The 22,886-nt window shown below is 49.1% G+C and overlaps 1 protein-coding gene and 1 long non-coding RNA gene across 4 annotated transcripts; one reads left to right on the top strand and one right to left on the bottom strand.

Moving 5' to 3' along the window:
- Positions 1-1,172: 1,172 nt before the first annotated feature.
- LOC113973430 lies at positions 1,173-17,026 on the bottom strand. Its single transcript, XM_027695514.1, has 5 exons — positions 17,012-17,026; positions 16,011-16,283; positions 10,607-10,738; positions 5,694-5,907; positions 1,173-3,244 (listed from the first exon to the last, which is right to left on the bottom strand). Exons 1-5 carry the CDS (start codon positions 17,024-17,026, stop codon positions 3,048-3,050), a joined length of 831 nt encoding a protein of 276 aa, XP_027551315.1. The 3' UTR covers positions 1,173-3,047.
- Positions 17,027-19,398: 2,372 nt separating this feature from the next.
- Positions 19,399-22,659, top strand: LOC113973448. Of its 3 annotated transcripts, XR_003536218.1 has the most exons (4): positions 19,399-19,663; positions 21,419-21,511; positions 22,005-22,084; positions 22,449-22,659. It is a non-coding gene; the product is annotated as an uncharacterized LOC113973448 (long non-coding RNA). The 3 variants fall into 3 exon arrangements; XR_003536217.1 differs by lacking the exon at positions 22,449-22,659 and having other exon boundaries at positions 22,005-22,151; XR_003536219.1 differs by lacking the exons at positions 22,005-22,084; positions 22,449-22,659 and adding an exon at positions 21,588-21,779.
- The last annotated feature ends 227 nt before the right edge of the window (positions 22,660-22,886 follow it).

Genomic DNA, 22,886 nt, shown 5'->3' with positions numbered 1-22,886 from the left:
TTCCCTTGGTGCAATGTAACTTGTCCCTTAGTTGTCCCGGCCCTCAGGGACGTGGGCTGTCCCTTGGTGCCCTCAGCAGCCTTTCAGGAGCAGACCTTGGCCTGTGTGCTGTGCCCCAAACAGGATGGGGAAGTAATTCCTACATTTCCTGGTAGCGAAAGTGTGAAAGAGTCTAATTATTTATGGAAAAGGAGGTTCATGCATCTTTTCCTTCCTTCTGCCACCCAGAAGTCTCACCAGGACCATCAGGGGAGTAAGACCACTGGAAATCAGCTCTCTAACTTCTTCCATGACTGCTGACCCTAAGGCCAAAAGAATGGGCACAGGTAATGACCTTGCTGTCTTCAATGGGATTTACTTAACATATGCCAAAATGCTTTGCTGGAGGAGCTGGGAGGCACCTGCAGTGGGACACTGCAAGATGGGATGGGAGAGCAGCTGATGACTTTCCTGGTCTTTTGGAGCATGAGAACTGCTGAGCATTTTGGCTTGGCACTGCGGGGTGAGCAGAAGGACGCTGCAAACTTCTCACTACCTTCCTGCAGGTCACCTACTCCATAACTCACTGGAGTCATTTCTCCCTGCAGAGAAGGACAAGCTGAAGAATGTGGTTGGCCAGATTGTGTTATTTTTTTTTTTCCTTTTGGAAAAATAACGGCATAGCATTTCCCCTGCCTTGTCCTCTTCCGTTCTGTACTGGTAGCTGCACTGAAGCTGATTGATTAGTTTAATAACAGGCAGTTGATATGCAGCCATAAAATTATGCACTTTTACTCATCAGCCTGATTGAACTCCTCTGCTGACTGTACAGGAGCAGAATGGCAGAGTTAAAATAATGAGGGAAACAGCCAAGGGAAAAGCAAGCGTGGTGGTGTTATTGTTTTAAAGCTGAGGAAGAAAATGAGTCCAGGGAGGAGCTTTTCCAAAATAAATACCAAAATACAGAGGGAAAATGTTAAGATGTAATTAGCACTGGTACAAGTGCCATTAAACGTCTACAGGGGTTGGAGGCGTCAGCAGAGCTGCTTTTACACCCACGTGGTCTATGCTGGGGTTTCAGGAGGTTGGGGCTGACTCTGCTGAACACCCCCAGTCCCCACCTCCTCAGAAAGGGCCCTTTGCAGGGTGAATCGACTCAATGGGGAAAAGATGAGAATTCAGTTTGTTGTTCTGTTTGTTTTTGGTTTGTTTGTTTTTCTGATTCTGGCCAAGGAGGGAAGGATATAAGGATGGAGCCGGAGAAAAACGTGACTGGGAAGGGTTTGTCCCCTCTGCCCCCATGCTAATGGCATCAGTGGAGCAGAGGTGGTGTGATGGGGGTGTGGGAAGTACCAGAGCACTTCCAGCCTGGCCTGGAGAGAACAGGGCTCCTCTCAGTGATGTCCCTGTGGCCCTGAGCTCTGCTCTCTGTGTTTCTGGGCACCAGGGAGCTGAAGTCAGACTCTGACCTGCGGGGTGTCAATCACGCTCTGCAAAGCCACCAGAGGGAATTGAAGGTTCCCACTCAGCCGTGAATCAAAATGCAGGAGCAGGCAGTGGGGCCCGCTGGTGAAGAGCCACACAGCCCCCATCCATGCATGGAGAATGGCATTTAAGACTTTATATCCCAATAAAATATTTCCCAGCGCTCCAGGCAGGGCTTGCGGGGTTGACAGGCTCCCTGTTTGTCCTGCACACATTCATTTTATTTATAAGACCAATTTGTCTGTGAATAGGTCAGCCTTGTGCCTGTGAAATGTTTTAATTGAACCTTGTCACGTGCTGTGTCCTCAGCACAGCCATCACACAGCCTTGACCCCGCGTCCAGCCTCCACCCAGAATACAAAACTGTTCAGATTTTCCCCTTGGGGCACATCTCCCTGAAGGAGGGGATGGGAACAGGGGAGGGAACAAGTTGCACTTGGCATTTATTTTCTCCCAGAGAAATGCTTGGCAGAGGGTTGCACAACGCTCCTCGCCCTTCTCCCTGGTTGCACCCCATCCAGGTTGTTCCTGGCAGCAAGGCTCCTCCTTATTTGCACCAAAGGGCTTTGGGTCAGGCCATGTGTGGGTTGCAGGATGCTGTTGGAGCTGACACACAGCTGGACTGACATATCCAAGGGTGCTGCTTCTCCAGCTACTCCCCTGTTTATTATGGGTTTATTAAGTTTATTATGGGTGCCCTTGCCTGTGGTTCTTGGGGGGGCTTTCCTCCTGGGCTCCTCTTCTGCCACATTCTGTTTCCCATCTCCCTCTGGACAGGAGCTGTTGGGTTATGTTATCTTGTCCAGATTATCTCTCCAGGAGCCACAGGTCAGGAAGCTTCCCCACAGCTCCTGGCACCCAGGTGTTGACTGGGTCACCCTGTTGGGCTGAGACAAGTGTCCCCTGAGGCCAGAGGGGGATGTACATTTTAGAGTAGGAGCAGGATCCTTGATGTCACCTCCAACAGGCCTCAATGCCTATGTGTGGGGCCCTGGATACTGCCAAGGTCCCCCCTGACCATCATGGGAAGGAGCTCACATAGAGCCCTTTGGATTCTGCAGACTGGACAGGACTCAGTTTCTGTCTTTGTGCAGGATGGACTCAGCCTGTGTCACTCCTGATGGACATTTCTCCTCCTTATCCTTCAAAACCTCTAGTGATGGAGATCCATCATCTTCCCTTTGCTCACTCTGATGTTTCATCGCCCTCACAGAGAGGTGGGGGTACAGCTACTTCTGGTATCACTTTAGGCACCCTGTTTTCTGTGATTCCATGAGATTCCTGTGAAACCACAGCTTAAGGGACCTCCCAGAAAGAGCACAGTTAAGATTTCAAGAGCTGGAGACGTGGTGAACTTCATGTCCCTCAGGGCAATGTCCATAATCGTCCGTCTGCTCCTGGCAGGAGTTCAGCAACAGCAAGTCTCTCCTGGGTGGTTTTGCAGGATACTATGGAGCTAATCCAGAGTCTTTTGATGTACAGCACAGGGAAGGATCAGGCATTGTGAAAAACATCCTCACACAAGTGAGGTGCTCAGGAGTGAGGTGCTGGGTTGACAAGTTTGGAGCTCCAAGTCCTGAACTCTATTTTCTCTCTCCACTGTTGAGGGTCTGTTCCCTCCCTGGCAGGCTGTCCTCTTCCTTGGACTCAGCAAAGGAACATGTGGAGTCTGCACTTGAATCCAGAGCACTGCAGGTGCTAAAGCAATACCTTGCTTCACTGCTAAGGAGCAGATCTGCATGTGGCTCCTTGTCCTCTGGGTTGGAGTGTGTCCTCCGGCCTGGAGTGGAAAAGATAAACACACTGTGGTGTAGCAAAAACTTTGCTTTTATTAGTCTTCATCTAAAGTAAAAACAGGCCCTGCAAATCACAAACAAATTGTCTTTCTGCAAGAGCAAATCTTGGTAAAAGCTGTCTGGGTTTCTTTATGCAACGGAGTTGGAAAACTAAATTTAACTGCTCCTTGAGGCTTCCCACCCCTTTCTTTTGTTTTCTGGCAAAAGCCCCATTACCAGGATGGAAAGCTTCAGTATTGAAATTTGCCATTAAAGTTTTAAAAAAACAACCACCAACAACATTTCCAAATACTTTGGAGAAGAAAGCAAAAGTAAAACCTACGAAAGCTCTTTTCCCCTCCCCTTACTTTGAGCAGGTGCAAAGAAGAGCCCTTTCCAAGGTAAAGCTTGGCACAGGAAGAAACCCTAAGAGGAGGGAAAGGAAGGTGACGTGGATAGAGGCTGCAAGAACAAACAATATTCTGACTCAAAGGATGTTGCAAACACATTGTATATACTCGGAAATATTTTAAAACCATTTTTAAACCAAAGCAGAAGCTGAGGAGGAGTTGGCCCATGTCAGGAGGAGAAAGACATGGAGCTTGAATTAGGAATCCAGGGAGAGTGAATGATCCTCAGCCCTGAGAGGGAGCCTGAGGGCAGCATGAAGAGGGCAGGAGCAGAGGCAGCGAGGATGGGGAAGCCACCAAATTGAGCAGGCTGGTGTAGGATGTGGCAAATCACTAATACAAGAGGGGTGATGATATAGTCCTTTCTTGAAGTTGTCCAAGCACAGCAGCCTGAAAGGTGTCAGGGCCAGAATCTGCCTGAAATAGCAGATTCAAATGGTTAATAAAGGGAATATTTATGCAGTGGTTCTTGCCAGCTGAGAGGGGAAGCCTAACAACGAGTGCCTAGTTATTCCTGATTCCTGCTCTTGGCAGAAGATTTGGCTTGGTGACCTCCTGAGGTCCCTTCCAACCTCATTTATTCCTGGTCCTATGAGCACAAGTCAATGAGCTCACCAGGATCCTCATACATATTACATTAAGGGTGATGAAGAGAATGAGGCAAGTGAAGAACAGAGTCCATGCTAAATATCTTTTTCCAGACTTGAATATCACAGAACCACTTAGGTCAGAAAGGACCATCGAGTCCAGCCATTAACCCATCACTGCCAAGTCTACCATTAAACTGTCCCCAAGTGCCACATATTCAATATCTCCAGGGATGGTGACTCCACCACTTCCCTGGGCAGCCTGTTCCAGGGCTTGAAAAGCCTTTCTGTGAAGCAATAGTTCCTAATATCCAATCTAAACCTCCTCTGGCACTGCTTGAGCCCATTTCCTCTGGTGATATTGGTTGTTACCTGGGAGAAGAGACTGACCCCCACCTGGCTACAACCACCTTTCAGGGAGTTGTAGAAAGTCATAAGGTCTCCTCTGAGCTTCCTTTTCTCCAGGCTGAGCCTCCTCAGCTCCCTCAGCTGCTCCTCATCTGACCTGTGCTCCAGACCCTTTCCCAGCTCCATTTCCTTTCTCCGGACATGCTTCAGCTCAGCACACAGATAACCCTGAGGATGCTACAGCAGGATCTGGGTCCTTTACAGAACTGGCTTTTTACAGACTTTTCCAGCAGAATCTGGCTTTATTCTGGGGATGTCCCAGATCACCTCCATGGATTCTCCTTCCTTCCTCTCCCTGGAGAGTTACAATTGCTTGAGAAATGGGGACTTTAAACCCAGCTGAGACAGAGGCAGGTGCACAAGAGATCTGAGCCCTGCTGCGTCCCTCTTTGTCATTTTATTTTTCTCCACTGCCCACCCCTCCTCAGCCCTTTCCCAGAGCTGTCTCTGTCCCTCCTTGCTGCAACACAAACTCTGACTGCCACCAAACTGGAGCTGGCAGACACTTCCCTCCGTGCTGCAAGGTCAGCCCTCCCTGCTGCTGTCCCACTCCTCCATCCGTGGCTCATGGCCAGGACCATGGAGCCAGAGCCCTCACAGCCCTGAGTTTGCATCTGGGAGAGAGAGAGAAGAGAGAAGAGGACTGGGGAGGAGGAAAGTAAAGAGAGGAAAAAGGGGAAGGGAGGGGAGGGGAAAGGAGAGGGAAAAGGAAAGGAGAGGAGAGGGAAAAGGAGAGGGAAAAGGAAAGGAGAGGGAAAAGGAAAGGAGAGGGAAAAGGAGAGGGAAAAGGAAGGAGAGGGAAAAGGGAAGGGAAGGGAAGGGAAGGGAAGGGAAAGGAAAGGAAAGGAAAGGAAAGGAAAGGAAAGGAAAGGAAAGGAAAGGAAAGGAAAGGAGAAAGGAGAAAGGAGAAAGGAGAAAGGAGAAAGGAGAAAGGAATGAGAAAAGGAGAAATGAGAAAAGGAGAAAAAAGATTTGCCAGTGATTTAAAAAGCATATTTTATAGAAAGTAGAAGGAATGTGGTGTGAAGCAAAATGCGGGTCTTAAATACCCTGGTCGTGCTTTCCCCTCTGCGGGGCCGCTCCGTGGCCGCCGCTGCTTTTGTTTTCTTCCGTCCGAGTGACCTCCCGGTCACTCCAAATGTCACAGAGCCCGCGGAGCCGTGGCTCCCCGCAGCCCCTTCCGGAGGGGGAACACGCCGTCACCGGACGAGAAACTTGGCTGCAAACACCCGAGAGCGATTCGGTGTCAGAAACAACCGAGCCCTGGGAACGGGAGGGAGAGGGGGTTGCTCTCGGAGATCATTTATTCATCAGCAGACCCAATGCTAAGGCTCCACGGACTTCAAAAACAGCCTCAGTAGGCCAAGATGCCCCAAGTTCCCATCAAATGCCACCTTTGGGAATAGAGGGTTTCTTTTTGTTGCTTCACAGCCGGACTTTGCTTCCAATGCGCTGACAAAACCCGGAGCCACACGAGCAGCGTGTGGTCTCTCCCTCGTGGCACTGCTTTATTTCGTGGTTGACATTTAGCTGTCACCGAGACGGGCACGTTAAAGCCATGGTAAGACAAATATTTGCTCAGCATGAAAAGCTGCCGATAGGCAAATTGCCTGACATTACCTCCGGCGCGTCTCACACGGCACGAGTGGGGATGCACGGGCAGGAGCCGGGAAAATCCCAACCTCTGACCATTCACTATTAAAGACACCAGTTCCCCCTCTGGGAGCCCATCTTCTGGCTTAAAGCTCCATTTGTCACGTGAGCAGCATTGATTTGAAAGTATCAGGTGCTCTGTTCATCTGCTTAAATCTGTTGAATTCCTGATGGAGCAGTTGATGGGGACCAGGAACCACCTGTCCCATTTTCCAGCAGAAATCCAAAATGGACCAAATGAGTTACAGTGCCTCCAAGGTGCCTCTTTCCCCTCACGGCCTGCCAGGGTGTCTGCTGGCTGCAGACATTGGTGTGGGGGAATATATACTGCTGCCCCTTAAGTGTATCCTGATAATTTGTCGGCACTGATGTTAAAAAAGCTGCCTCCTTTGGAACACAAATTCACTTAGACCTGCTCTCCACTCTCTGCTATTTTTCTCCCACAGATCAGGCAGCCCTGCATCGTTTATCCTCTCCCTCGGAAGCAATCCCCAGCTGTCATGAAGTCCACTCCCAATTTTAGCTTTTGTTCATTAGCCCTCTCCCCGTGCTAAATATTTGTTATGACATTTATTATCACATTATTTTGGTGACTCACCATCCCCAGCTTCCCACCATTGTTTCTTATGGGAACTTCTCAGTACCTGTTTCATTAACACCCTGCGTGGAAGCAACTCTACCCTCACATCCCTTCCCATATTGACTCAGCCCTTCACCTCCACGACAAAACCAGTCCCTCCTGACCCTCCTTTGGGGCGAGTTCATGGCCTGCTCTTTGTCCACTGTGGTCACTTTATCTTTTTGCACCGTCACTGCTCTCCCCACGACCAGATGGGACTGTCCTTTCTTTGAATGTCACTGGGTAGTAAACACTGGTCCCAAGGCAACCATCAATTTTTGGTCCAGCGCTGAATTAATCCACAGCCGCCATCCTGAGGTCCCCAGCTGAGTGATTGCATTTTTGATGCATGATGGTGCATGTTCAGCAATGACCAGCTGTGTTTTCAGAAACACTAATGCTGTTCTGCTATTGAAGCACAGGCTTCTCAGGCTGAGATCTCTGTTAACCAAAATCTTTTAATTTCTGCAAATTAACGTCCAGAGCTCTTCTCCACTTCAACCCAGCAGCTCATAACAGATCCCTGACACTGCCCACTCTTGGGTAATGTCAGCTCAAAGATGCAAAGGCATGGAAGGCTCTCTGGCTCTGAGGTATAATAAATCTTAAATGAAATGTGGATTTTTTTATTAATAGGTGTCCTCTGCTCCCTGTCTTCCCTTCCATCTTCCTCCACACTGCAGCCCATTATTGCAGCACTCCACTCACCTGAATCCCTCATTTCTCACCCCAGACTCCCCACAGTGCTCTCTGAACTACTGAAAATCTCTCCTTCTCTGTCGCGTTGCTTCGACCTGCTCCTGTTACACAAAGTCCAGTTTTGTTTTGCATTTGCCTGCTTTACTCCTGCCTGTTTCATGAGCAGTTTAACACCTTTTTGCTTGCATTCTCTAGTCTCCAAAAAAACCCCACAACTGTCTTACCCAGGAGCTGTCAGTGCTCTGTTGTCTGCTCATCTTTGCCTTCTTCCACAAACCCAAGGCTTTCAGCTGCTCTATCACAGGGGAGGCTCATGCCAGTATTTTTTTGCTTTCTTTCTCAATCCCTCAGAATAATCTCCCAGCTGCTCCCCCCTCCAAATTATTTCTTCTTCAGACTCAGGGGTTCTCTGCAGTCTGTGCTGACCTGTGTAACTCCATGTGATGCTCCATCTGCTGTTGACTTCTTTGTGTTTACTTTCTAAGGGGAAAACTGAAAACATGACTTCAAGCTCTGGCCAGTGTCACTGTCATTCCTCAAAAATAAGGCCTGCCGTGGACTGAGCTCTGATTTGGATCTGCTCAAGGCTGTGGCTCAGCCCCAGGGATGCTTACTGAGGGGAGGACTTGTGAAATGTGTCCTGTGCAGTGCTGCATCTCATGTGAGGCCCAGCTCAGCCCACAGAGAAGCAAAGATGTGAGCAAACAGACAGCACTAATCTGCTGTGCACAGCCACCAGCTGTGGGGCTGAGCTCCAAGGGGCCCCCAGAGTGTCTGATCTGACTTCCAGCTCCACCAGGGGGTGCAGAGCAATTCCCAGCATGGGAATCTTGGTTGTTGCCCTCCCTAAGCACAGCACAGCAGTGGCAGCTCTCCAGAACAGACCATAACCCACCGGTTTGAGCTTGGACCAGTTCACGTGAACCCTCTTTAATGGGAGTCAGACCCTGATACCTCAGCATAACCAAGATTCTACATGCAGACAGCAACTGGACTGAAGGTGTGTCAGGGTTTATATGCACATAATTCTCTCTCTGATCCTGTCTCCATGTAGGCATCCAGCTGCTGGACCTCCAGTTCAAGTATATTTATAAATAAATACGTCCATGCATGGCCAGTGAGGTGTATTAAAACCAGCTTATTTCAGAAATAGCATCATTTTTCCTGGCGAAGGAGAGCAGCTTCTCTCATTTTCTGTGCCACTTGTATTTTTGGGCTTAGCAAGGCAAAATGCCAAGGAGAAGACAGCATGTTTACCTAAGAGCAGCTAAAAGAGCTGTGTGGCAATCAAGGTATTGAGTGGGTTGGGCTGAAAATAGATCGGCTTGGAAAGACTTTGATCAAAGATGCTCATCAGGGGACTGGATGGCCTTGAGCACCAGTAACAAGCTCTTAGGGAATATATCCCCCTGCACAAACAGTGAGCAAGGTGCACACTCCCCCCTCCCGTCTCTCATGAACCGTATCATGAAATGGGATTAATTATCAGGAATGTGATTATTTTTTTCCCCCTGGGAAAACCCTTTTGAAAGGGTGTTTGTGGCCTCGTTGGGATATTACTGAGTGCTTCACCTCAACCCTTCTCAGGCAGTTATTATTGCTTAACCCCTTGAAGCTCTCCCGAGCTCCCACTAAAACAGGCTCCGCACCTTTTCCAAGCTGTTTTGCCTCTTCCTTTCTCGTTGAGCAGACATGCTCTGCCCGGTGCCAAGCCTAACCTACCCATGCAATTACCAAACTATTTGCCTGCAGCTCCACATATCTCACTTTATACAACACCTTGTGCCAGCTCTCCTTTCTGGGCATGTCTACATAGCTGTTCTGGCCCAGGGTCCAGGTCTGGCGTGTCTTTTGGCATCCTGACAGGCATGACAGATTACAGAAGAAAGTGTTTGGGCTCTTCTGGCAGCTCCAGGAAAGCTCTCACCCTGTGATAGGAGAGCAAGAACACAGCCCAGGCTCTGGCTTTGAAGGTGTGGGGGTACGACAGGTCTGGTCACAGGCCCCGGGCTCAAGTCCAGAGAGAACAAACAGCATCATCAGGTCTCTGTAGCACTGTGTTAGGAAGTGTTTCCAGTCCTTAATTGTCTTATTTTGTAGTAAATGTGTTAAGATGCTGCACTATGGGACTCTTTTTCTTTGCAGTTTTACAGCTGCAAGCATCAGGGAGAACTTGCCACCACATAGGGCTGGGAGAAATCTGTCATGTGTGAGACCCCCTGCCTGTCAGGGGTTGGGGAAAAGGAGCAGGACAGCTCTGCTCAGCCAGGCAGGAGGCATTAGGGAAGTCACAATGCCCTGGGGACCCTCTCCAACTTTTGCCCTTAGCGGGGAAAACCTCCGTGTGATGCTTTTCGGAACTAATAGTAAAATTATTGCTCCCTTCAATTCCAGCAGAGATGGAAAGGGGGGGTCTGTACAGCCCTTCAGTGCACTTATATCCAGTACACCTTTAGGTGCAATACTTGCAGCTTTCTTGCATGTAGCCTCTCCAATGGCCTTCTCCTCTTTGACAGGCACCTGGGCTCCCCTCAGGCTGCTCTAGCTGATGTCAAGGGAAGGTGCCATAGCCCCAAATTTTTTCTTTGCAGTTTTCCAGCTGCAAACATCAGGGAGAACTGGTCACCACGTAGGGCTGGGAGAAATTTGCCCACCAGACACAGCACTGTAAAACCAAGGGCTCTCCCCAAACTGCCATCGATGGGGCTTGTTACAGACTTGGCACCTACTGTTATCGTGAAAACCATGTCAGGAATTTTGCATTTCCAGGGCTGCCAGGCCCCTAGTTCCGTACCTCATCAGTGGTAAGAATTAAAAGCACCATCTAAGGATGGTTTGAGGGGGGTTCTGCAGCTCCCCACTGGCTGCAGAGCACCCTGGGGTCCGTCACTGTTCTGGATGACACAGCTCACACCCATTCCCAGCCCCACTGGTGTTTAAGGCTTTATCAGATTCCACAGGAAGTTGGTTGAATGTGGTCCAAGTGGTTACCTGAGGTTTTCCAGCCTCCTCTCTCACATCTGGCACAATCCAGCTGATGATCTCAGTGTTACTGGCTCCAGGTTTCCTCCTCCATGTCCCAAACCCCTGATCCTCCAATGGCTGGGGTAGTGTTTTAGCACCCTGTAAAGGTATTAGAAACCGAATTATTATTTGAACACAATGATACTGGCCATACAATTCTCACTGCAGATCTTGGAAAATGCCTTGCTATCCACATCAGTCATTTCCTGGATCAACTAACAGCATAAAACTCATTAAATCCCACACGCACTGCTGTATGCCTACTGCTCTGAGAAACTCAGGGAGAAGAAAAACAGGGGAAAAAACCCCCAATTGTGGGCACATTTAGGTTTAGAAAGAGGAAATCAGAGTGAAGAATTAAAAATGGCAGACTTTTGCTGGGCCAGTATTCTCCTCCTGGGCTTGTGAAGCCATGCTGGATCTAGAGGAAAGCTCCCAAACACACCAGTGGAATTGAGGACCAGGATCTTGGCAACAGACTTCTCCTCATCAGAGGAACTGGAGGATGGCAGCAAGTCAGTGACATTTCCTAAGTGAGCCCAGAGGGGCTGGATCCTCTGCCTTGGGAAGCAGCAGCCTGCAGTTCCATGGAAAACAAGATAGCAATGAAATATGTGACCTTCCAACATCACTCTGAAGGTCCTTCCTGTCTGATGAAGGAGACAGTAGTGGGACTTTTCTGTCCAGTGGTGACTACAGGCAGGGCTGTGTTTTCTTCCTTCCACCCTTTAGTCAGAAGTGAAGGTGAAAGGAAATTTCAAGTGCTGAAATTTTGAAAGCCTTGAAAAAGGAGTTTTCATGTATGGACACCAAGCATAGCTTTTAGCTTGTGCCTGAATATTTTAGGGGCTGTCTTTTGGGATGCTCCTTATGTTGCTGAATCACAGCCCAGGCACTGGGGTTTGGGAATTACTGGTTTAGGGGAGATTGGTTTCAGACACTGACGGAGAAGGTTGGGAGGCACAGCACTACTCCTGCATGAACTTGGGTAGTTACTGTGGATCAGCTGACACTCTTCAATTTGCTAAGTCAGGTAATCTGACCTTAAATCTAAGCCCATAGTTGCAACCATGGAAAGAGTACTTCCAGGAACAGGCTATTTATTCTGTAGCTGTGCATGGAATTACAGCCAGCTAATAACTCTGGGACACGGTTTATTTCCCTGTGGTTGCTGTGACTTCTGGGTGCTCTAAAGCAACTTTTTTCTTCTCTTTTTTATTTTAAGGGGTTTTTTTATTTTTTTTTTTTTAATTCTGACATTGGAGTTCCCCTACTTGCTGATTCCAAGGGTGTCAGTTTTAAAATGGAGAAAACTAATGAAACTGGAAATATATTAGTGCTGCCTGCGTGGTAAAGGTACCTGCCAACATCCCAGCCTTGCTCTGTTCAGAGCATCCAACTTTTATCTTCTGTCTCTGCAGAAGAGGGGATGGTGGGACTGACTGTTCATCATTATGGGCCAAAGTACTGAATACAGCACATCAGCTACAGAAAACAGACCCTGCTGAGGCACAGCTGACTGGCTGTGGAGGTGCTTTGTTTCAGCACGTGATGGGAACACTGAAGCAGTCCATGCCTGGGGGCTCAGGGGCTTGATTCTGCTCACAGCCAAGATCCCCAAAGACACTCACTATCTGTTACCCCTAACAATGTAGTGCCACTGAAAATCCCAGGTGCCCAATAATCCCTGTATAAGCAAGCACAGACATCAGCCCACCAAACAGCTCCTTACTTCTTTGCATTCAGCGTGCATTCAGCAGCAGGCTAAAAATACAATACCATGACTAGATAGCGCTCTCTTGAAGACCACTTGCATTTCAGATCGTCTCAGCCTTATGCCACATTCAGAACTTGCCTGAAAACCTGGGAAAATTATTTGCAGGGCTACTGCTGCTCAGAGAACAGCTCCGGTCAAGAGCTCTTTATTCCATGGGTTTTCCAGTCAGGGCATATACAGTTGACACAGGGATCATGTTATTTTTCAGGAGAGAATTTCAGGGAGGAAAACTGGTGGATGCTGAAAGCAGCTTTGTGTCCTGCCACTAGGACCCAGGCAGGATGTCTGGATCCCTACGCAAAAATACCAGGATCTTATTGCACCTTTCTGACCACAGGGACAGTCAGGAGGTGACTCTGTCAGGTTTTTGGAGCCTGCAGAAGTGGCTGATGCTCAGAGGTGCTGCCACGTGCTGTCTGATGCCTCACCAGGTCACAGCTGCAGTGCCTGGGTTAGTCTCCCTGTGCTCCCTTTACAGCCAGGGATGGCCCTTTTGGGGCACAGCCCATCTCACCCCAAATGAGTCAGCTGGAATAGGTAAAAAAATTCCTACAAACCCATCTTCTAGGCTGCTCCTTCCTCCAAGGATATTAAACCTTCTCCAGTCATGTGTGAGACCCCCTGCCTCGGTCAGGGGTTGGGGAAAAAGAGCAGGACAGCTCTGCTCAGCCACGCAGGAGGATATTAAACCTTCTCCAGGTCGACAGCAGGAAGAAACGTCCACCACCTCCTCACCTGATTTATACCTCTTCAGGTAAATTAAAATTATGCCTTTTATTCCTGCTGACCTTCTAGCTGCCTCCACAGTGCCCACGTTGATGTAAAAGCATGGAAAATTGAGGTTTGCTATAGACTGTTCCAGGTATGAATACCCAAAGTATTCATCAGCACCTTGGGAGGGTGCTGGCTTTTTAACATCCATCCCAGCAGTCTCTGGCATTTTTGGCAGGAAAACAAGCAGATGTGACCAGACTCTTTCTCTGTCTGCTTCCTGTTCACTGCTTGTGAACCAGGTGATCATTTCCAGCCTCGTTTGATGGTACCTTTGCATTCCCAAAGTGCTGAAGCCTGTAAGGTTTGTGCAAACAGGCAGCCAGGTAGGGAGAGAAGGGAGAGAGAGAGAGAGAGGAAGGGATATTTACTGGTTTTGGGACACAAGAACCCATCCAAGGGTTCAACCTGAAGTCTTACATCCAGGGAAGACCAGGTCACTTATGGGGTCATTCACTCCTATAAACACCATTCTTATGGCTTCCCAAACAGCAAGGGGGTCTGTTACCTGCCCCAGTATCTGCACTCACTGTATCATCTCAAAGTGGTTTAAACTGGGGATAAAACCCACTGAAGAACCTCTCTGGATTAAACTGAGTCCTCACCATCATCCTTGTCCTGTGTGGACAAGACAACAGAGACATAGGAAGCCACTGGCAGTGATTTGAAGTCCGATAATTCCAACTGATGGAAAATGTGTGTGCACATGTGTAGGTGGTGATGGGACCACGAGCCATTCACAACCAGACCCTGTCCCCAGCACATCAGGCTTCACATTCTGCATTTGTTTTTGTGTAGAGCAGCTTGTCTGTCCAGGCAAGAGCACGGATAGATGCCAAACCAGGCTGCAGGTACCCAGGGGACGGGAAGGAGCAGCCGTGGGAAGCAGCAAGGGTCCAGCCCTGACCATCTGCTGCTGTTGGATTAATCTCTAACCTGTGCTCTTAGCGGGCCAAGGGAAACTTGTTAGGCTGAATTTGTATCTCCAGCTTCAGGTTACAGCCTGGCATGTTAAAATAAACCATCGCTGACTTTGTGTTGTCTTAAAAACCTGGGCTGTGGATTAGAGATGGAGGAGAAATTGTGGAAGGAGCTGTGTGTGACCACCAGTGTGGGGAGGAGGAGATAAATCTGTGCTGCCAACAGCTTGATGGTGGCCCAGTGCAACTCCTTGAGAAAAAGGAAAGGATGGAGAGCCCCAGGGTGAAGGGGTGGCTGAAAGAAGGCTTGGACCCACGAGCAAAGTCTTTCTCCTTCTGCTCTGGGATCAAGCGTTGTATGCTCTGAAGAAGCAAATTTGAAACATTTTTTCTCCCCTCTTGATACTGTTGTTTCTCATTACCATTGTTTGCCTTGTTTTCTCTTGCAAACCATCCTCTGCCAGAGTAGCAATCTTGAAAACTTGGAAGTATTGTGGAGGAAGGAGGAGAATTATTTTCTTAAAATTTCCTTTTTCAAAATGTGAAAATAATAATAATAATTTAAAAAAATCAGATGTTTTCACTGCCAGGGAAAGGTATGGACAGAAACAGAGGAGAAATGTCTGGAGAAAAGCTGTCTCCTAGCTTTGTTGAATACTGGAGAAGGAGGAGACAGATGAAAAGCACTAATGAAAAGAAAGTTTGAGGAGTGGACTCGAAGGCTGACTTATTGCTTATCTGATTCCTCTGCAAACCGGGCCAGCTGTCTCGCAGGATGGTTTCAGGTGGCGTCTGCTGAGCCTCCTGACTCATCTGCGTGTGGGTTTTGGATGTGCTGGAGCTGAACTGAACTTGCCAGGCACTTACAGTTCCCTTTTACACACGGAGGAGAGCTGGGCTGGTTGGACCGAGCGTTACAGAGCCTCTTTCTAGGAAAGGAGCTTTGCGTAACAGAAGGGAAAATAGGTCGTTGTCAAGGTTTAGGGCATTTGCAGAAGAAAGTAAACAAGTGGTTCGGCGTGGCCAAGATGGGGGAGCAGCTCTGCACCGAGCAGGATCTGCCCCTGCTCAAAGGCAAGGCTGTGCTTGCAGGAGGGCTTGGCTGGGAGGAAAGTCAGCCTCGTGTTTACGACAGCGGGACTCGGATTCTCCACGTGATCCCTGACAAACCATTTAATCCCAGCGCTCTGGGAGGGAGGAATCGCCTCCCCATGACACCCAAGGCTTTGGGTGCCAAGCTCTGTGGGGCACAGCTTGCACCTGGGCATGAGGCACCCCGAGCAAACGTGGCCTTGGGATCGCTGTGGAGCTGCTTAGGAGTGGGAGGCTAATGGGAATGGGGAGCTGGTGCTGGAGCAGCCACACCAGACCCAGAGCAGAGTCCGTCCCAGGAGGACTCAGATGCGGAAAGAAACAAAAAAACAAGGCAAAAAAAAATAATAACGACCACCAACCGCCTGCAAAAGCACCGCAAAGTCCTTAAAAACGCCCTCAGGCATTCGCCGAGCAAAAATCCCAGGGGAGATGTTGGAACAAATCCAGCTGCCTCCCTGGGTGACACTGAACCACAGCACGTCACCTTCCCGGGGGCACAGGGCTGGGGCAGGCGGGGGCACCCACCCACCCACCCACGGGCTCTGCCCTCGCAGCACGGGCTGTGGTTTCGCCCTCCCTGCCCGGGAGGGTACGGGCTGTGCCGGAGCAGCGCTGTGGCACCCGGGGGGCTGCGCGGGGGCTCTCGCAGAACATCTGCCAGCTGCCCGGCCCCCGCCGCCAGCCCGCCAGTACATCTTGTTTGTGTTTTTCCGCGGAGCACACTCCCAGCGGGTTATGTCAGAGGTGAGGAATGCAGGGCCACCCTGTGTCATGAGATCAGACTTACATTTTTAGGCCGAGCGCTTACCGTATTTGCTGGGAAGCGGCGCGCAGGCGGCACGCGGGGCCCCGGAGGGGTGGGAGATACCCCTTCGCCTCCATCCCTCTTTTCCAGCCCTCGCTCCAGCGAGAGCCGGGTGGAGCGGATGGGGCCCGTCTGCTGGAACAAGCTCTCCCTCTGTTCCTCGCAAGCAGCAAGAAAGGAAACGCAGTGAATTAAGGCGAATGAAAAGGCAGCAGTGAAAGGCGGCCGGGCTCGATGCCAGCGCTCACGGAGGGAGAACTGGTGTGGAGCTGCTCCCTGCGGCCGGTGAAGGCATCGGCACCCGGGATTGCCCCGCGGGGGAGACTCGTCCGAGCATCAGCACTCTCCAGGCTCCCAGGGGCTGAAAGCGAGAGGGGAGACACGAGCCCGTCCAGGGAGAGCCGGGCTGGGAGCTCTCGATGTGAAAGCGGTTTGAAGGGTCTGACCCAAAACACCACCCAGAGCAGTGACCTTCCCCCAGTTTCGTCGCTGGGAGCCAACCCTTACGTCCAACCTTTCTAAAATTTCTGGACTGCTTTGCCCGAGTCCCTCTGCTCGAGGAAAGATGGTGCAAAGCAGCTCTGCTGGTGTCGTACAGGGTTGCTGCGCTGCCCTTTCCCTGGTTTTCCCACTTAAAACTTGGAGGCTCCTTTGCAGCTACGCATCCCATCTAGGGTAGGAGGAGGGGAGCCGCTTTGATCCCGGTGCCACTGCAGAGAAAACCCACTGCAGCAGGGTCAGACCCTGGCGCAGGGAAAGGCTCCCCCTTTCTGCTCTGGTGTGGATTTTGCTTCTTTTTTATTTTTTTTCTTTTTTCTTTTTTCTTTTTTATTTTCCTGAATTACCTACAATAGTAGGTATCTTGAGACTTGAGATTGAAAAGGCCAAAAGTCAAGAGAAAATGCTTCCACAGATCATGTGCAAACTGAACACCACTGTTTGTTGGCTTTTTTTGTTTGTTTGGTTTTGGTTTTTGGTTTTTTTTTTGTTCTGTTTTGCCTTACCGAGGGTTTTGACATGGTGGTGTTTTGTTCTGTGTCAGAAGGAAAACAAACCCTGAAATACCAAAGTCTTTCACACAATGGACTTTCCTTTCTCCAAACATCCCTGTGAGCTGGGCCTCTTGCAGCTCTCAACTCTTCCCAGAGCAGGAGAACAAATACTGGGAAATCTGGAGGGTTGAACTGCACAGAGCTGGCTGCACAAGCCCTGTATTATTCAATGTCTCCAGTGCTGGCTGCTCCTCCCCCAGAGGAGGCAGGTGAACCTCCAGCAAATGCTGCTGGTTCCTGTGCTACTGGTAGTTTTCTGCTGTGCACCTCAGTCTCCTTTTTGTGTCCCCGTGAGATGTGACAGGGGACAATTTCAGCTCCTCATCTCTTATTCTCCAACTTCTGCTCTTCTTGTTTGTTATGTCACCTCCGTGTGCAGTTCCAGACTTCTTTGGGCACTCTACCATAGTCCCAAAAATCTGTTTGGGAAATTCTTCCTTTCATGGCAAATGCTGATTTTGGGTCCTCTCTAGACTTGTGGTGCTATGGGGGCACCAGAGAGTGTCCTGTGGAGATGAGAGAGGTGACCAGCAGGGACAGAAGGGACTAGCAGAGAGCTCCTCAGACCCAGCACCCTCCCCTAGTCAAGGGGATGGAGGGTCCCACAAAAAGCAAAGGTGATGTGTTGACAGGAAGGGGCTGGTTGCTGCCTTATAAAAATAAGGAGGGAGAAGTGATGGTGTGGGATCCTTGGGAAAATGAGACTTTAATGGTTGAGGATGATATTCTCTTTCTTCCCTCTCTCTTCATCTGCCTTGCCTTTCATAAAACTGTGCTTTGATAAGATTTTCTGTTTTATCATTTAGTGTGGAGATTTAGTTTAATTTTCCCTAGATTTGGAAAGGAAGGAAAAGGGGGCTTCAGGCAGCATTTAGCAACAGCCCTGGACACCAAATCAGGGCTAGACAAGACCCAGAGAAGGGGTTGCCTCCACCTTGGCTGATCCAGAAGGCTTCTGCACTATGAATGACATGAAATAAGGATCTTGGCTTTCATTAGATCTGTCATCTCCCCGGAATGCTTTAAGGATCAGAATTCATCATTAGCAATAATTATATATATTTAGACTTGATATAAGTTCAGTTCAACTGCAGTGAACTCGCTTCTGTTACGCTCCTTCAGTCTGGGGGGAATACACTGACATTGCTTAGCAACCTTTAATCATTTTGGTGGAGCACAATAGTCTGAGAAGGCTGAAGTTTATGTGTGTTACCCTGCCCCAGGTAGTTACTTGATCTCCCAAATAATAAGTTTCTAACCTTGTAATTCATTTCTAATCACCATTATCTTCTGAACTGGAATTGAGCATCCTGAAATCATAGAATATCTCAAGTTGGAAGGGACCCATAGGGATCACAGAATGGTTTGGGTTGGAAGGGAACTTAAAGATCATCCAGTTCCAACCCCTCTGCTGTAAGCAGGGACACCTTCCACTAGACCAGGTTGCTCCAAGCCCCATCCAACATGTCCTTGAACACTTCCAGGGATGGGGCATCCACAGCTTCCCTGGGCAACCTGTGCCGGTGTTTCACCACCCTCCCAGTGAAAAATAATAATAAAGATCATCAAGTCCATCTCCCTGCTTTTCTCAGGACTGCTACAAATGTGTACTGCTTGACCTGAACATTGGGTTATCTCTCCCTCTGCAGCATGGCAGTGCCCCAGGATATCTCAGGCAGATCCCAGAATATAAGGCAGCAATATCTCCATCTGACCCAGGCAGGCAGCTGCTGGTTTGACTCGGAGCAGCACAGCAGTGGGATGTGCTGTGCCTGCCAAAGCAGATACTGTAGGTTCTTTATTTCCTAATTGTCACTTTTTCTATGACTGCCTCAAACAGAACCAAGGAGCACGGAAAGAACAGTGCTTCCCCTGTCAGGGATGGAGTGGAAAAGACGGAAAAAAAGGCAGAAGGAAGAATGCGGTGAAAGGCACCACAACATCCAGGGGCCTGACTCTGATTTGCTTGAAGCAGTGTAAACAAGCAGGCTACAAAACCTAAGAGCTCTGACTGCCACTGGCACCAGGAAAACAAGGAAAACTTGTTTTAGACCAATTATACTGGAGAATATATGTGAGATTTTCAAGACACTGAAAAACATCGTCATCAAACAGAGCAGTAATTTGAGTTTTAGGGCCAGATCTAAATGCCAGGGCTACAAGAACCAGAAATTTAACCTGATATAAAGTGGCTGTTTTGTTGTTTCTAAAGATTTTGCATTGTTTGAAAGATTTTCTACCGTAAGATCTCTCAGCTGCTCTGCTCAGCTCCCTGCTGGGGCACCCTGCAGCTCATCCAGGCTCATCTCCCCCAAGCTCTCCACCCATCTTTCTGCTCCCTGTACTCCAAATCTCTAGATAACTCTGTCATTCCATGCAAACTGGCTGGGGTTTGCCCCTTTCTGCTGGATATTCACCCGACCTTTCCTGACCTACTGCCATATTTCCTCACTCCTTGTATCCACCAGCCATGATAAAGTTCTCTTCTCATATTCAGGGCAGGACTGCTGCTCCCTTCCTATGAAACTCCCTGGAAGAGCATCCCACACACTTGGACTCCTGAGCAACTCAACTCACCCACACAAAAAAAAAGAGGTAGAGCTGGTAAGTCTGAGTGAGGGGCCCAGGTCAGCCCACGTGGAGAAATAGGACAGTGGAGAAATAGGACAGAACTTGCAGGGAGATCTTGTTCCTTGATGTTCTCTAAGTTCCCATTGGGAGCAGGCAGAGCTATCTGGCTTGCATGGGTTCAGCTGTCTGTCCCTCTTGGCCACCTCTCCACTGGTCTCTGGTGAGATTAGAAACAAGAGGCTGCTGCTCCACCTCTACCCGTGTCCTCCAGGGTAGACCTGGAGACTTGGGGGAATATATAGCCATGATCTGTCTGAAGGCCAAGGGCACTGGGAATCATGCTGGCATCAGTGGGATGCCCTGTCTCTACCACAGAGAGGTCTCTGGAGCCTGATGTTGGGCTAGATGTATTGTTCCAGAGGATAGCCAGGGATTCACCGCTTTATTCAGGGCCATCTGGTATCTCACAGTCCCACGACCAAGAGGATTGTCATGCCCCATGAGTCATCCTTCCTGGTTCCCACGGAGTAGGGAGAGAGCCACAGAAGCCCTTGGTGGTTTTGGTTCTCCTCAGCTATGGTTCATTGCTCCAGCCCATCTTGCCCTTATATCCTTCAGGGAAGAACAGAAGTGATTCCAGTACAGAAGCAACAATCAATATGATGGTTTGTGTTCATTTACACTAACCAAGCACCCCCTTCAGCTGCCCTACATTTCCCAGGAGGGTAGATACCTGGGAGATGAGAAGGCACACCTGGGAAATGATCAATGGTGCTACCACTTCAGAAAGGGGTGTAGGAAGTTTCAGGCTGCAATAATACAGTGATTTCATCCACTTCAGCAGGCCCTTTGCCAGGTGTATCCTGTCCAGCCTGGGCTGAACTGACTGGGGATGAGGAGAGGCAGTGGCAGCCAACTCCAAATGGCCAAGACCAGCCTCGTGTCAGTGCTCAGTAGCTGATTCATGTTTTGGTCTTCGGCCCCACCCAGTCTAGAGCGAGTTCAGCACAACCCTTTGAGCTTCACTTTCCTGCTCTTAACACTCTCCCTCCTTCAGGGATCTTCCCACATTCATGGCCCAACCTCTCCACCACCAGTTCTCTCTCTTCTCCTGGACTGGACACCATGCAGGACAGGAGCCAGGAGCTTGCTGGCTTTGATTCACCATCCTCTAGAAAAAAAGCTGGCCATGCTTCCTCTTGCACCATCTGCTGTTCCTGACAGCCAGCTCCAGCACAAAGGCTGCACCACCCTGTCTCGAGGGGAAAGGCCACTTCTAGGGGGTCACTGTTCCTACATGGCACTGCTGGAGGTGGCATCTGGGAAGTGGAGCTGTGGAAATGGTGCTGTGTTATGCCCTGGCAATGCAGTGACATCCTGCCTCATTGTTTTTAGCGAGGCTTTTGCTAAGGTAGTGACCCAGGAACATCAGCATATCCTCAAAGCAGTGCCTTCCACAAACCTCTCCACCACGCACGAGCGCTCACGTGTCCTGGTGTGCCTGGGAATGTGGCTGTGCTGGCTGGTGGGATGGACAGGCTGCCAGTCACCATGGATACTGCAGTGTGTGCTCTGGATTTGTCAAAAACACCATGGCCATGGGATCATGGGAACACATTTATATCCCACCAGCTTTGTCCCACCAGGCAATGCTCAAGTTTGGTGTGTGTTAACAATCAAAACCTGATGGCTTCCCACGGGTCCCAGGCTCCTGAATGATGTAAGCATTTGTTGTCTCTGTCCTTAAATAACTACAGAGAGGAGCCAAATGGGTTTTCTCTCCAACAGATGGGCTGCTGACAGGTGCTGCTGGAGGCTGAGAGATGGAAAATCAAGGATGCCCTGACATGGTCTGTCACTAGCTTGAAGAGAAAAAAGCAGGTGAGATTTGGTTTCCTTATTCTGGCACATTATTTAGATGCTCTAGAAGTATAATAACACAATATTATTGTGCTAGGAAAATCTTATTACCTTGTCTTAAAGGCAGGAGAGTGGGATGTGTCTTAAAGATGGAAGACTGGGGTATGTCCTTTGGGACAAGGACGATGTGCTTCCATAACACAGGTCCCAGAAGAAGCAGGATTGTGTCAGAATGGTAAAATAACAGAAAACAAAAGCTTTTCTTTCTCCCTAAATAAATAATTTCTGTGCTTCCTTTGTGGTTCTCTTTTAAAGACTTGCTGGATTCAAGGAGGATGTGGTCACACTCCTTGGAAACTCCAGATGCTACAATATAGAAACACAAATCTGCATTAAACTCACATTTTTTATGAGTTAAATGTCATATGTTTTTTACAGGCTGCTGTGGTTTTCATATCCCTTGGAGAGCATTTGCCCAGTACCTCTGATATCTCCTCCTTGATTTCTTTGACAGGATCCAGTCTTTTGTTATTTACCGATGTCACTGCAGCCTGGGAGAGAAATCAACACAGTCATGAATTATGGACCATGCTGGTAGGACATTTCATTCTGGTTGATTTAGTGGGAAAAAATCTCAGATAACTAAAGATGAGTTCAAGCTCTGACACTTTTCTTCTTGCTTCTGAGTTGCCCTGAGTGGTGAGGAGTGTCTGGGTTGAGTCCTTTCACATGGGTCATTGGAAAGGTGAGACCCTTCAGCAAACATGGGTCTGTGTGTAGGGCTCAGCTTTGAAGAAGTCTGATATTACAGCAGTGCAGCTCTATCTCCACTCAGGAAACTCACCAGATTTTGAAAAAAACAACCCTCAGAATCACTGGGATGAAAGAATCACATGTTGTTGTGTGGGTGTTTTTAAGCTTCAGCCATGGGATCCTCCAGCTCTTCCTTCACCTGCAGGTCTTTTCCATCCCACCTAACACCTTCTGCTGCTGAGCACCTGAGGGATAAGGAAAGCAGCATCCTGGCCTGTGGGGGTGTGTTTCTGAGATGGGAGAGGCATGAGGGCACAGACTGGCAGGACATAACACATGCAGAGGTTACCAGCAGTATCCTCACTCATTTTGTGTGAAGAAAAGGAACTCCAACATTACATAAAAGAAAAAAAAAAGGAGGGTGGGTGGGAGGAGGACAGAATCTTGCTTTCTCCTTGAACAACCAAACTCTTGAACTCTTGACTCCAGGGAAAAGCAAACTGAAGTCACTGAATTTTGAAGTCACTCTGGAAGATGATGTGCAGTGCTGTGGTCCCTCAGTGAGGGGAGGGTGTCCCTAAGCACACAGTCACCCCAGGGCACAGCTAGGGCAATTCCCTGGGCTTTTCCATGTGAAGGCTCA

Source organism: Neopelma chrysocephalum, unplaced genomic scaffold (genome assembly GCF_003984885.1).
Source record: "Neopelma chrysocephalum unplaced genomic scaffold, ASM398488v2 Primary Assembly neopelma1_101, whole genome shotgun sequence".
Lineage (NCBI taxonomy): Eukaryota > Metazoa > Chordata > Aves > Passeriformes > Pipridae > Neopelma > Neopelma chrysocephalum.
This window is presented reverse-complemented; position numbering and strand designations above follow the sequence as displayed.